This window comes from Oryctolagus cuniculus, chromosome 6 (genome assembly GCF_964237555.1).
Source record: "Oryctolagus cuniculus chromosome 6, mOryCun1.1, whole genome shotgun sequence".
Taxonomy (NCBI): domain Eukaryota; kingdom Metazoa; phylum Chordata; class Mammalia; order Lagomorpha; family Leporidae; genus Oryctolagus; species Oryctolagus cuniculus.
In genome coordinates, this window is record NC_091437.1 from 103602235 (window position 1) to 103615204 (window position 12970).

The window sequence follows — 12970 nt, forward strand, 5'->3', positions numbered from 1 at the left end:
AGGAAAAAAAAACAGAGTTAAAGCTAAGTCAGTGAGATACAGTGGGATAGATTTATAAGTAAGCACCTCGGAAAGCAATGGAAGGAGCCCCTGCATCCACATAGGATAACTGGAAGAAGCTCCTGGCTCCTGGCATCGGACCAGCTCCACTCTGGGCTTTGTGGCCATCTAAGAAGTGAACTAGCAGATGGAAGATATCTCTGTGTCTCTCCCTCCTTCTTCCCACAACCACAACCCCATAACTCTGCTTTCAAATAAATAAATAAGTTTTTTCAAAAGTACTGGAAACAGACAAACAAATAAATGTGTTTATGCTATTAGGATAAAAGCTACAATAGTCCAAATTTTCCAACATACCTAGCTTACCTTAGTTCCCGTGCCTGATTTTTTTTTCATTCCACATTCTCAGTCTTTTTTTCTTTCTTTTTTTATTTTATTTTTTATTTTTGACAGGCAGAGTGGACAGTGAGAGAGAGAGAGACAGAGAGAAAGGTCTTTCTTTACCATTGGTTCACCCTCCAATGGCCGCCACGGCCGGCACGCTGTGCACAGCGCTGATCCAAAGCTGGGAGCTAGGTGCTTCTCCTGGTCTCCCATGTGGGTGCAGGGCCCAAGCACTTGGGCCATCCTCCACCGCACTCCTGGGCCACAGCAGAGAGCTGGACTGGAAGAGGGGCAACCGGGACAGAATCCGGTGCCCCGACCGGGACGAGAACCCCGTGTGCCTGCACCACAAGGTGGAGGATTAGCCTAGTGAGCAGCGGCGCCGGCCCACATTCTCAGTCTTTTTTTGGGGGTAGAGGCATCTATAACGAAAAGCATGTCATAGAACATTGGTTTCCAGTAAGGGTTTTCTTTTCTTTTCCTTTTTTTTTTTTTTTTTTTTTTTGACAGGCAGAGTTAGACAGTGAGAGAGAGAGAGACAGAGAGAAAGGTCTTCCCTCCTTTGGTTCATCCCCCAAATGGCTGCTGCAGCCAATCCGAAGCCAAGAGCCAGGTGCTTCCTCCTGGTCTACAGTAAGGGTTTTCTTAACAGTAATTTTAGAATTAATATGTATCCTTATTCTTCATTCACTGCAACTGAGCCTATATATAAAGAAAAATATATCACATACAAATGTCACTACATGATTTCAAGTAGGTAGCATTGTAGACATATTACAGATTTTTAGTTGAACAATTGTAAGATGGTAGTAATAGCATGAGGGTGACACTGTCTCTCACATCTTCCTTTTTTTCGGTTGTTTGCTTCTTTTAGGTTGATAACTTTGTGTAAATATAATAATGCACACTCCTTAATAACTTAGAATTCTAAAATAAATATTTATTAGATTAGTCATGTACATTCTCAATATAAAGACTTTAAAATCACATAAACAAATAATTAAATGTTTTATGCAAACATATGTGAGGTTAAAAATAAGAATGCACATGTATGCACATTAAGTACATCTCAAAAATGCATCCATTCAGTATGATAAATTATTTTATGCCATGTAAAAATAATTGGTGGCTAATTATAGGGTATCTCAAGTTTGTTTACATAACTTATTTCCTTTGGTGTTTTATGGATATAAAAATAATTCTTTTTTAGTTTACCTGAAGGGTCAGTAAGTTAAGGTACTGCTTGCTGCAAACCAGCATCCCAAATCTGAGTATCAGATCAAGCCCCAGCTACTCCACCTTTGCAATCCAGCTTTCTCTGCCACTTCTGGAGAGAAGACCTGGATAGATGTTCCTCTGCCACCCATGTGGGAGTTCAGAATGAAGTTCCTGGCTTCTGGCCCAGAAATGACTATTATGGCCATTTGGGGAATGAATTAATGGAAGAAGGATCTCTTTCTGTCTCTTCTTTTCTCTTGTCCCCTGTTTCTCTACCTTTCAAATAAATAAGTAAATAAACAAACAAATCTTTTAAAAAATGACCTGACTCCTATTCACACTCATGTTCACTTCTATACCCACACCTTAGTTCATAGATGTTATGAAAACTTACATAGTATAAACAGTCATCCAATAGTGTTATTAACAAGGCTAAGATATAACTGAGTTTGGGAGGTTAACAGCTTAAAACATCATTGGACAATTTTCCACATCAGTGGAAAATTCATATTTTAATAGCCATTACATTAAATAATCATTGAAAATGAATTAAATACCAGCATATCAAAATAATTTGTCTTTTCAACTTAAAGCAGGCAGTGTATTTCTTGTAACTTTTTCTAAGACTTTAGATAAAACAAAACAGAAATGGTTAAAGGAGTATATTGAAATAATTTTTATTATTCATAAATGAAAAGTGATTTTTCTGTCCCAAATTTAAGAAAAATCAATTAGGAAGTGAAATACAACAGAAAGTGGAAATCTTAATAAAAAGATCACCCCACTCCATTTCCTTTTCACATTTAGTCTGCTGCTCAAAACTCATGTGTTTAATTCAGTGCAGGAAAGCCAGTCCCAGCCTCACTTAGAAAATTCAAAGGAGCACTGCTTGAGCATCTCACTGTTTCTGTGGTTAACCTGGGTGTTCCACACTTACTTCCTAGCTCAGGGACAAGGAAATTTCTTTTTTAACAATGCTTGGTTACTAAATTTCCAGGGAAGGAAATGCCACGGATAATCTATCACATCTACTTCCTTCTTTGTTTCCTCCCCTACTTCTTCTGTCCTAAGGACAAACACACACTCATACACACAGACACACACACACATCTTATGGCACCCCCAATCTTGACAAGCCAGACCTGGGGAAGAAAGCTCACTAACCACCATCAATGCCTTTTGGCTGCTATCTGGATGCATCCATTCCATAGCTGGGATGACTGGCCCTACTGTTTTATTTATGATGCAATCAGCTGCTCAGAGAAGGTGCAGAGTAACAGCTATTCCATTGCATAAAAAAGCCTTTTTAGCCCTATGTTATAAACATTTAAAAGTCTCTCTTTTACCCTTTTAGAAAAAGCACAGCAGGAGGTAGATAGAGGTCACTGGGAGTCTCTAATTCATCTACATTTATAGTAGGTGTTGCAAGCTCTATTAGCTGAAAATGTATGACAGTGAGACCTAAGTTTAATGTTTTACTTAAAATATCTGCCTCTCTAACTAATGCCAGAGCCATGCCCATGATTGGTGGCATGTAGACACTTACTAGCAAAAGCTTCCCCTTTGGCAGAAACCATCAGTTGGAAAACTGCTATTATGATAATATATTTGATTATCATCTCAGAAAATCCTGCTTAAGAGATTTTTTTTTTCTGGAAGCCACTACTAACAGTACATTGACATGCACTAAAATGTTGTATGATAATCAGACATATATGTTTATTATTTTGCAGTTCACCAACAGAAATTATTTTGAGCAGAATAATACTACTATTCTCATTGCACCAGCAACAGTGCCCTATTAGTAGCTTCTACACTAATATACCATATACCAATTCAGCACCCCAAAAAAGCTTGCAAGTGCTGCAGGCTGACTGACTTCATCCTATAATTCTAATGGCTTCCTTACTGGACCCATTTCTTCTTTGGACACTGCCTTCTTGTGAGTACTAAATACATCATCAGTGAGTCTCATTCTCATGTATTACACTAATACATCATTGGAATGACAACTGTTTCTGATGATCTATTAATGCAATCCATCAGAGTGAGGTGTTTGAATGGGGTATTACTCAGAAACCAGTGCCATCTACATAAAGACAGGTCCAAAATCCAATTCCATTTAATGACAGAATTCATAGCACACTAGCAGCAGACCCACACTTACTACCAAAATCTCAGCATCACCAAAGAAAGTATTTGCATTCTCATTAAATTATCAACAACAAAAAAAAAACTTTCTTTCCTGGAAATGGATCTGTCTGGAAAGTCAGTGATTCAGATTTCATGAGCTCACCATCCCCTATGACACACGAGAATTATTTTGCAATCACCCATGAATAAAACAAATACCCTTTCCCCTATCCTGACTGCTTCATATTCTATAGTTGTTAAAAAGGACATCAGATTTTCTCATCTGAAACACAATTTCTTTGGTAAACATGCAGACTATATTGCATGCACTTTGTTTGTAGTCACTAGACAAGATCTAAATATTTGTACTTCTGTACATATTATATACAGGGGAAAAGACGAGACAAGAAGAAAGCTCCTGAATTTCCTTTAGATTCAGTTTTACTGCACTCCATGTGAGTGTCATTTATCATAAAGCTATCATAAAGCACACCCAGTGCCCGTGTTCTTTATTTCTGTATAAGACACATCTATTGGTGTTTGTTTAGTTTACCATGAAATTTATGTTGTGTGATCTATTGCTTCTTGATTGGTGTTTTGAACAAAATTTTGGAAGGCTCTTAATAGCCAAATTTCAAAAAAAAATTGTTCCTCACCTTCATTAACATGAATCCTTTTGGAAATTCAATTTTTCACCTTCCATTTCTTTCTTTTTCTTTTTCTTTTCTGCTGCTGGTGTTGTTGTTCAAGTTGGAATCCCTTGAGTGTTTTCCATGGTGCTTCAACAATAATCTCATATAATCTAAATGAAACAGGCATCCAAATTTTACAGCATTAACCCCTGAATTTTATGTCACTTTGCTCTTCATTAAAGCTAAGACCAAACAATAAAATAATATCCCAGATTGGTGTCATGGTTTATGATACAACTGAAGCCCAATGGCATAACACTCCCCACCTTTGTAAGGGATTTTTCAAATAGACTATTTTGTTTAGGAAGCATTTATCTATTGTTAATGCCTTTGGAGAATTCATCAGGGAGTTTATACTGAAGATAAATGCCGGCATGTGAAGGTTTATGAAAAATGCTTCGGCAAGTGATATGTGGCCTGATGTGAGTTACCACAGTCCGCTTCACATGGGGGTAGTCTGCTGCTAGCCTTGCATTCATTATCTTTCCTTGCCATGTATTTCACTTCCTGTTATTGAGGCCCTTTGATGTTATATACCCTTCAATATGAAGATTCAGAGAGTAAATCTGAAAAGAATGTTATATACTCAATGCATAATGTAAGGAGTTACTTTAATAGCAATTGAGTACTTCAAATAACCTTTTCATTTAAACTCAGGACAAAAATAACAGCTAATCATTAAAGACTACCTGAAAAAACAGAAGAGAGTATTTACAAAGATGTTAAGACTTTTGGACAAGGAAAGTGTGTGTGGTGTGTATAATGTGTGTGTGTGTGTGTGTGTGTGTGCCGAAAGGATTAAGAACAATGGTAAATAATGCATGTCTTCTAACGATATGGATTAATCAATCCAGTTAGAATCTAGGATAAAGCTCCCATCACTTAAAAAATAAACATAGATGTTTTTAACAGTTCTTCTGTTTGAGTGTTTATGTCCTCAAAACAGAGTTCTGCTTCTGTTTTCTTTTTGTCTTCTTGACTTGCAGCTAAAGTTGCATTCGACTCACAGCCCCAGATTTCCTTTCTCCGCATTTCTCACAAAAGCATTCCCAAGTAATTTCGCCTTTCAACTATTCCTAATGAAAGCATTACCTTGTGATTTAGATGTGGTTTGTGAATAATTTGTGGTTATGGAAAAGAAGCAAGTTTGTGATTTGTTCCATTATAATTATTCTTTTCTTGTCTTTTAATAATCCCCTATAGTATGTAATACAGTCACATTTTACCATTCTTGAAACTGTTATGTTGGCCTTCTTACAACTACTGTTGTAGCCCTAGTTGGGCACACGTGAAAGCCATCTCCTTGCCCTGGGTTAACCAGGGTAGGTTCTTCCCATCTCGTGAAGCCAAGGCAGAAGTCAGTTCCTGGTGACAGAGAACCCCTGCACAGTTTCAGGACATCAGGAGGACCGGAAAAGATAGCAGTACTCCATTGCTCTGGAGGCACTCAGGTTCTGCATGGATCTGAAATATGACCAAGCTTGAAAATGGAAGAGCGGTCAGAAAGCCAAAGAGCAGTTCCTTCAGCTTGCAAAATGTGTAAACCACTCACTTCACAGGACCAGTGCAGAGGCTGCATGTGCTGGGCAACTCTTAAAACTCTATTTGGACAAAATTTGGTGAGGCTTTTTCCACAAACTCTTGAGAGGAGCTCAATGGGGAAGAGCAATTATTTGCAATACCAGCTGCGTGGCACCAGGCATTTCTGAAACCCACACCCCTGTCCTGTGTCATCCTGGTTTCAGAAGTCTGATCTCGTAACGTTCTCCATCACCTTTGGAAGAAAGCTGAGGTAAGAAGCTTAATTTATAGATTGGTGAAACAAACGTATTTAAAAATTCTCTGTGTGTTATCATGAATCATGTAGGCCTATTAAACTAATTGCTAAGTAAATTTAAGCAGCATTACAGTAGAATTCAGTAGAGTTTATCATCAATCTGAAGATTTCTTTGGTGGTCTCTTGCTGCCCCCCACAGATCTGTCTCAGAACATTCATTATACCATAATTACAAAGTCTCTTTGAAGAGGCTAAAAATCCCTAGACTCCTCTCATCAATTATTTTCACCTGTTAATTCATTTTGTGTGAGGTAATAACCTCAGCATAATAACAAATGTGCAAGTACTCCGATTTTGCAATTAAAAGCAGCAGGGCTTCTATTTTGATCATACAGACTGTGACATCCATCATAGAAAACAATTTGGGCCTAGCAGGATGACAGATGCTGCACTGATGGCTCTACTAACTAACTGCCTGTCCTAGAAAAAAAAAATGGTCAGGCTTCAGCCTGCAGCTGCAAGCTATCTGATAGCTTCTGACCAGTCAGCAGGAGGAGGCCTGCAGTGACTAAATTACTGAAAGGTAATTTTACTTCACAAAATGAAGATTTCTGAGCCATAAACGTATGCATTCCAGTGGCTGCTGTAATTTGGAAACAAATAGCCCTTTTCATTTGAAAATGACTGGAATCACTGCCAGTGTGCAGGACGTTTTGTTTCTCAGGCTTTTACATGAAAAATACAATGTAATACTCATTATTTCTGCCCCCATTCACATCTTATTAGATACAGAAGGCAAAACGGTTATCTCTGCTCTTAGACTAAATCTACACAAGAAAGTGTTGTTTTCTTCTCCACCCCCTTCGTCCAACCTCTGGGCAGGTGTCTAAATAATAGAAAAGTGCTCACTTGTGCCTTTCAGTTTGTATCAAGTCCCAGTGAGCTCTGTCTCAAACCTGGATCCCCCTACCTCAGTTTATGTGAAAGACACTACTCCTAACTCCCATCATACTACATGGATGAAACTGATCACAAAGAAGGCATTGAAAATGAGTAGATGCATATAAAAGATTGGTGCCATGAATTTTAAAATCACAGTACTTAAATCATGTTCATAAAACATGGTGTACCTTCTTTTTTTCACTTCAAATGAAAGTATTTGGGATCTTACTCTATTGAAGGAACAATTGCCTCTTTTGAAACAAATGCTATTACATGATTTTGAGACCTGGAAAGAAAATTAGCCCTATGTGACATTAAGTATTGGTTAATTGAAAACATAAATATTATCATTATTACTTCCAACATGGGGGGAATCTCAATAGGAATTGAGAGGCTTTGTGCATCAACATTTTTCTCATAAAATTAAATTCAAGGAATAGGTTATGGAACATAGGCCACTGTGTATAATAAAAGAAGGTATGAAATGCAAACAGAAAACATACTCATGGAAAATTGCTATGTTTTAGGATTGTGTGTTCAGCCTTCCTCTGTGTGCAACAAAGGAAGGGTGAAAAACAAAAGATTAAGTAGGAGGTGAACTTTCTCAATTGCCATGCACCTTAAAAGAAGAAGATGGTTCTGTTTATGATATTCACAATCCATAGTGCTCTCCAATTTACTCTCTGCGCACACATTTCTTGCAGACAAAGAAGAGGACACTGTTTCTTGGGGGAGATCTGCCGTTTCTTAGTTCATTCTGTGAAACTCATAAACCCTGTCAGCAAGAAGGATGAGTAGATTGATGGACGCAGGGATGTGCTGGCTGCTTCAGAAGTGCAGAACAGTGAAGAGAACCTTTCTTTTCTCAGTGCTCTGATATGAATTCTTCCTAAGTCTTCCAAAGGGAGTCAAGGACTAGATGTGGCTCTCTTTTGACTTTTACTAGGGTGCTGCCTTCACATTTACTATTAATAAGGTTTCTAAATTTGTATGAAAGGCCTCTGAATAAGAGCCAAAGGATCTCTTGGCAGTCTTGGAAATTGTGATACACAAGTTCTTTGCATCAGACAGCAAGATGAAAAATCAAATGAAAGAGACACATTAGAACAACCAAATTGCAATTACCCATCCAAGATCTTCTTTAATGGGATGCCAGGAGGACTTGCCCTTTCTACACATGCTCTGACTGTAACTAATGCTCAGTAGCCATCAACAAATTACGACTCATGACACTTTTGCTGCTGCAGTATTATGCCCAAAGTCCAATGGAGAAAATATATGGTTTTTATTACAAAATTGTTCTTGTTTACAATTCTAATATCCTCTTCATTATCTACTTTTCCAGACATTTTCGGCAGTTCTGAAGACCTGGGGCAGCACTAGTCCTGTCATAAAGAGAAATTAATGTTGTTAAAGTTGGCCTAGCTGCCCTCTGGGACAGCTGAAGATGTGGAAATATAAGCCTCTGTTTTTAAAATGAAAATGATTAAAGGCACAGACACCTTGCTTTTGGAACACCCACTAAAACTTTTAATAAATATGTAGGTGCATTCATAGAAACACACACACACACACACAATTCTTTTCTTTCTATCATTCTCCTCCTCCCAGCACCATCTAAATTTTTTTTTGTAAGAAACTGCTTGCTCTGAAGACTAATAAGTGTAAAACTGATCTCATCATTATAAAGAACACATTCATTTCAACAGTAACTCTCTCAAGAGCAACCTGGCATAGCAAACCAAGGGAGCTTTCTACTGATATTCAGTAAGCTAATTAGGAGCACTGTCACAGGTAGTGCTTCCTGAGACTAACAGGCTTAATTCAACTTCCTGAAAACACAAAGAATGGCCTAACACTGTCCACAGCTGGAGGCGTGCTCCTTGGTTGCATCTTTCAGAATGTCAAGAAGGGACTTCAGGAGGGGGAGGAAGAGACAAAACAGCAAGCCTGGGAGGTTACTCAGAATCCTCTTAGAGGGAGACTACGAGAAGTATCTGGAGCAAAATGGCTCATATATCAGGAGAAAAATGGCAGGAAATAACTCAAAGGAATTGAGCATGACCTTTGCCTCCCAGGGGCCAAAGAATAGCAGTCAAGATTTCACCTCTCTGATCCTCCCAACCTTAGTCATTTCATCCCCTTCAATGAATGTGATTCAGACAGAGCCTGAAAGTAAAGCAACGCATCCACTTTGTAAATGCTCTAATTTTATTATCTTATTTCAAAACTCTTTGTATTTCTTCTAGTTTTTCCTTCCTTCCTTCCTTCCTTCCTTCCTTCCTTCCTTCCTTCCCCCTCCCTCCCTCCCTTCTTCTCTTCCTTTTATCCTTCCTCTCTTCATTCTGATTAAAAAAAAAATGATCCTACTTGCTAGCATTCAGTTCAGATGATAATTTGTAATTATAAAAATATTGAAGAAGTGAAAATTCTATCATATTCTTAAGTTGTTTTCATTGTTTTACTGTTTGGTTCATTAGTTATTCCTAAGAGCTAATGATACGCCTTGCAAATATAAAATCACTGGAAGCTTGTCACAGGTCATGGAAGTGCATCATGGACATGCACAATCCATTCAATCAGATAATTTCATGGTGTATCTCCTCTGTAAATAGACTTAACACCAGACCTGCATCATTTCAGTCCCAAATTGTCAAGTAGAATTGTGTAGAAGCCAAGAGAAAATACAAAACAAGTCCATCAATACAGTTGGTTGTGTAGTTTATTCATTTATTATTATTTATTTGAAAGAAAGAATGAGTGAAAGAGAGGAGAGAGAGAGAGAATCTTCCACCCACTGGTTCATTTCTCAAATGCTCACAACACCCAGGGCTAGGCAAGGACAGAAACTTCATCCAGGTCTTCCATATAGGTGGCAGGAACCAAACTAGCTAAGCCACTACTTGCTATCTCCAAAGGTGCATATTAGCAGGTGGCTCAATTAAAAGTAGAGATGGGGGCTGGCGCCATGGCTCACTTGGCTAATCCTCTGCCTGTGGCGCCGGCACCCCAGGTTCTAGTCCTGGTTAGGGCGCCAGGTACTAGTTGCTCCTGTTCCAGTCCAGCTCTCTGCTGTGGCCCCGGGAGGGCAGCGGAGGGTGGCCCAAGTGCTTGGGTCCCTGCACCCGCATGGGCGACTGGGGGAAAGCACCTGGCTCCTGGCTTCAGATCAGCACAGCGCCAGCAGTAGCAGCCATTAGGCGAGTGAACCAACAGAAGGAAGACCTTTCTCTCTCTCTCTCTCACTGTCTATAACTCTATCTGTCAAATAAAAAAAAAAAAAAAAGTAGAGATGGGGCGCCATATCAGCTTTCAGATATGGACAACTTAATTCCATTAACCAGCCGGAGGAATCGAAACAGCCTGCAATGCCCTCTCTGCTTTCTTCCACTCATGCCCTTTCCCTGTGATAGGTTTAAGTTTTATTGTTTTGTTTTGTGATTCCTTGTTCTAGGTGCCATTACAGAAAAATGGAGAAAATATTTTTCCACAAAGCAAATATTTGTCTAGCCCCAGCAAATAGTTAAACCAGTCACTAGCCTCTACACTTCTGGACTTTGATACAGAGAGAATGAAATTCCACAATTAGATATCACCTGTTCTTTATATTTTGAAGGTTTTCTAACCTTCAGGAGTCATGTAATTAAATTTAAATGCCCTTAAGTATAAACACCTTAACTGAAACACCTAATACCTTGTTGGAGATTAGTTGGCAAGTGACTTTAAATAAATTGAGCTTTGGGATAACCGTAGCAGTAACATTAACATTATTGAGACCCTGCTCTGTGCCAGTTGCTATTCTTACTGCTTTACATGTTTAGACTTTTTTTTAAGACACACAGCAGCATTTGTAAATGAGAAGATCAAGGCAGAGAAAGGTTAAGTCACCCAGCGGCTAAGAACTAAAGCACAAATCACAGCACACATTCTAGAAGCAGAGTTGACATTCTTAAGGAGACGGTTGAATGTTACAATTAAACTCCACTCTATAACTATAACTGAAAAGGGGAGTGGGACGCCCTTTCAGGGAAAGAGCACTGAAAAGTGATGCTGTAAAGTCAGTCCAATTTCTCCAATCTCTGCAAAAGACCCACCATGATGACAGTGTCTCCTAAACACTGACTGCATGATAGCAAATGGTTGTTGTCTATTCTTGCCATGAGACATTTCTGCAGCAAATCACACAACATTTTGTTCACTGGGCATGGAGCCTTTCCCAGAGAAGCTATGCATTTAATCTCATTAGGACACCAGCATATATTTGTGAAGGAACTGGTCAAGGATCAAAAGGCATCTGCTTCTGGGGAAGAGATTGTGTTCTTTTTGGAAACAATATGTGTTTCATTCACTCCAAGTTACAGATCAGCTCTAGATTTAGATATCTGCAGTTGATCTTGGGATCCAAAAGGGATTGGTTCCAAGAGCTCTATGGATATCAAAACCTCCAGATGCTCAAGTCCCTGGTACAAAGTATAGTATTTTTGTGTAATCTACATAGTCCTTTTATATTGCTTTAAATCACTTCTAGATTATTTACAATAACTAATACACTGTGAATGCTTTGTAAATTGTTGTTAAACTGTATTTTTTTGGCTATAATGACAAGAATAAAATGTCTCTCAGTAAAGACAAAGTGTTTAAAAAATAGTTTCAATCCATTGATTAAATCCATGGATGTCAAACTGGTGAATGCAGAGAACTGTTTATGTTTATATACAAAGTAAATAATATAAACTGAATAATTGAAGCATTTACAATATCCATAGTAGATGCACTGAGTTCTCATTGTTCACAGTGGATAACAGCTTCGCAATACACAAATTCAATTGAGCATGTTGGCTTCATACGTTACAAAAAGGAATGTTACGCTTCCTTTCGGCCGGAGCCGCCATCTTCCAGTAATTCGCCAAGATGACGAACACAAAGGGAAAGAGGCGAGGTACCCGGTACATGTTCTCCAGGCCTTTCAGAAAACATGGAGTTGTTCCTTTGGCCACATACATGCGCATTTACAAGAAAGGTGACATTGTGGACATCAAGGGAATGGGTACTGTTCAAAAAGGAATGCCCCATAAATGTTACCATGGAAAAACTGGAAGAGTCTACAATGTTACCCAGCATGCTGTTGGCATTGTTGTAAACAAACAAGTGAAAGGCAAGATTCTTGCCAAGAGAATAAATGTGCGTATTGAACACATTAAGCACTCTAAGAGCAGAGATAGCTTCTTGAAACGTGTGAAGGAAAATGATCAGAAGAAGAAGGAAGCCAAAGAGAAGGGTACCTGGGTTCAACTAAAGCGTCAGCCTGCTCCACCCAGAGAAGCCCACTTTGTCAGAACCAATGGAAAGGAGCCTGAGTTGCTGGAACCCATTCCTTATGAATTCATGGCATGATAAATGTAAGATAAATAAATAAGACCTAATTGAAAAAAAAAAAAAAAAAAAAAAAAAAAAAAAAGGAATGTTACAAAAGTTAAAAAGTTACAAAAAAATAATGAATGCAATTGCTTCTTATTAATTCAAGTGATAAGGTTTTGATTACATGCTAGCAAGGTGGTCAGAAAATGCTAGTATAATACTGAAATTTGCAGAATAATCCTCTAGATATATTAGTTTATAATGTTATATTACATATATAAATCTTACATCATTAACTGATTATTTCATGTATACTAAATACAAAATAGGTAAAAATCACTAGTAGAATGCTGTATTTAATTAAGCAAGAGTAATGGATAAAAATACCCATGGATTAAAAGCATGATACTGCTCCATACTAGTCTTCTGACTGTGGCAAATATTCTTTAATCTCTTTGCACTACTA

General features: G+C 38.3%; 1 protein-coding gene across 1 annotated transcript; it reads left to right on the forward strand.

Moving 5' to 3' along the window:
• Nucleotides 1–12004: 12004 nt before the first annotated feature.
• Nucleotides 12005–12634, forward strand: LOC100343039 (large ribosomal subunit protein eL21). Its single transcript, XM_002710647.5, has one exon. It carries the CDS (start codon nucleotides 12058–12060, stop codon nucleotides 12538–12540), a length of 483 nt encoding a protein of 160 aa, XP_002710693.1. The 5' UTR covers nucleotides 12005–12057; the 3' UTR covers nucleotides 12541–12634.
• Nucleotides 12635–12970: the final 336 nt, after the last annotated feature.